Below are 1,197 nucleotides of genomic sequence, written 5' to 3' on the forward strand. Positions count from 1 at the left end.
ATATATATACAGAGAGAGAGAGAGAGAGAGAGAGAGAGAGAGAGAGAGAGAGATAGTACTGCACAAATATAAGCCGAATCATAATGATGGGATTATATCTGTGCATGACAAAAAAAAATGAAATATTTGATAAGCTGTGAACAAAAAGAAACATTAGTCTAACTCGAAAGATTTTTAAATACTATATCTACCTTTTGTGTAATGAAACCTATCAGTCTTTGCCTCTCCTCCTGACTTATGTTGTTCTTCAGCAGAGACGAATTATCAAAAATTTGATGTAAATCTACATGATTGTTTTCTCTCTCTGAAATGAAAATCGAAGTATTAATTTCTATACTTGAGATGAATATCGTTACGATTATATTATTCAATGTATAAATGTACTGAAAAGTTAATAGAAGACCAGATTCAGGCTCAGATAAGCCTGATGGTAGAAGTGTGTATATTGAAAATTGATTTGTTGGTGTAACCGTGATCTTTTGTTGATCTGATGAGCAAGTTTTCTTTATTAGTATTAATTTGTGAAAATGCAACTGCACTGTATAATGCTGAGCTTACATATAAATAAGAACCGACGCATAATCGCTTCCATCCATATATTAATACTACACGAAGTTACGAAACACTCGAACACTCGTCATTAAATAAATATGTACTCACTTCTCATATCTCTAGATTCTATGTTTATATGTAAATGTGTGTGTGTAGTTGTACACACACACAATACACACACATACACTCACACACACACACACACACACACACACACACACACACACACAGATCCTACAATAGAGGTGTATACACACGTGGAACTCCTTTTTACAGGAGATTAATAAAAGGATAATACGAAGAGAGTATATTACGAGGATGGAGGATAACCGCACACCAATGTGCGTGTGTATGTGAGAGCGTGTATGTGAGAGCGTGTATGTGCGTACGGAAGGGGGCTGGTGACATTGACGTATGCGTGTGTACATGTGTAGGTGTGTAAATGATGGTGTAGGTATTTGAAAGTGGTCTGTGCTAATGTGTGCGCTGGAGTGGGCGCTGGGAATTAGTCAGTGCTAGTGTGTGCGAGGTGGTGTGATGTGGTGTGGTGGTGTTGGGGTGTGGGAATGGTGAGAGTGGAGGAAACAAACATATATGCATATATATATGTATATATACATATATATATATATATATATATATATA

General features: G+C 36.3%; 1 protein-coding gene across 3 annotated transcripts in view; it reads right to left on the bottom strand.

The window, feature by feature from the left end:
• Positions 1-1,197, bottom strand: part of LOC106868734 (uncharacterized) — a 350,730-nt gene that overhangs the window by 24,635 nt on the left and 324,898 nt on the right. For all 3 annotated transcript variants that reach the window (XM_052971026.1, XM_052971025.1, XM_052971024.1), the window contains exon 4: positions 192-304. In XM_052971026.1, the coding sequence (XP_052826986.1) occupies positions 192-304 (113 nt within the window). The remainder of the gene's footprint in view (positions 1-191; positions 305-1,197) is intronic.

The sequence above is a fragment of the Octopus bimaculoides genome, chromosome 10, assembly GCF_001194135.2.
Source record: "Octopus bimaculoides isolate UCB-OBI-ISO-001 chromosome 10, ASM119413v2, whole genome shotgun sequence".
Lineage (NCBI taxonomy): Eukaryota > Metazoa > Mollusca > Cephalopoda > Octopoda > Octopodidae > Octopus > Octopus bimaculoides.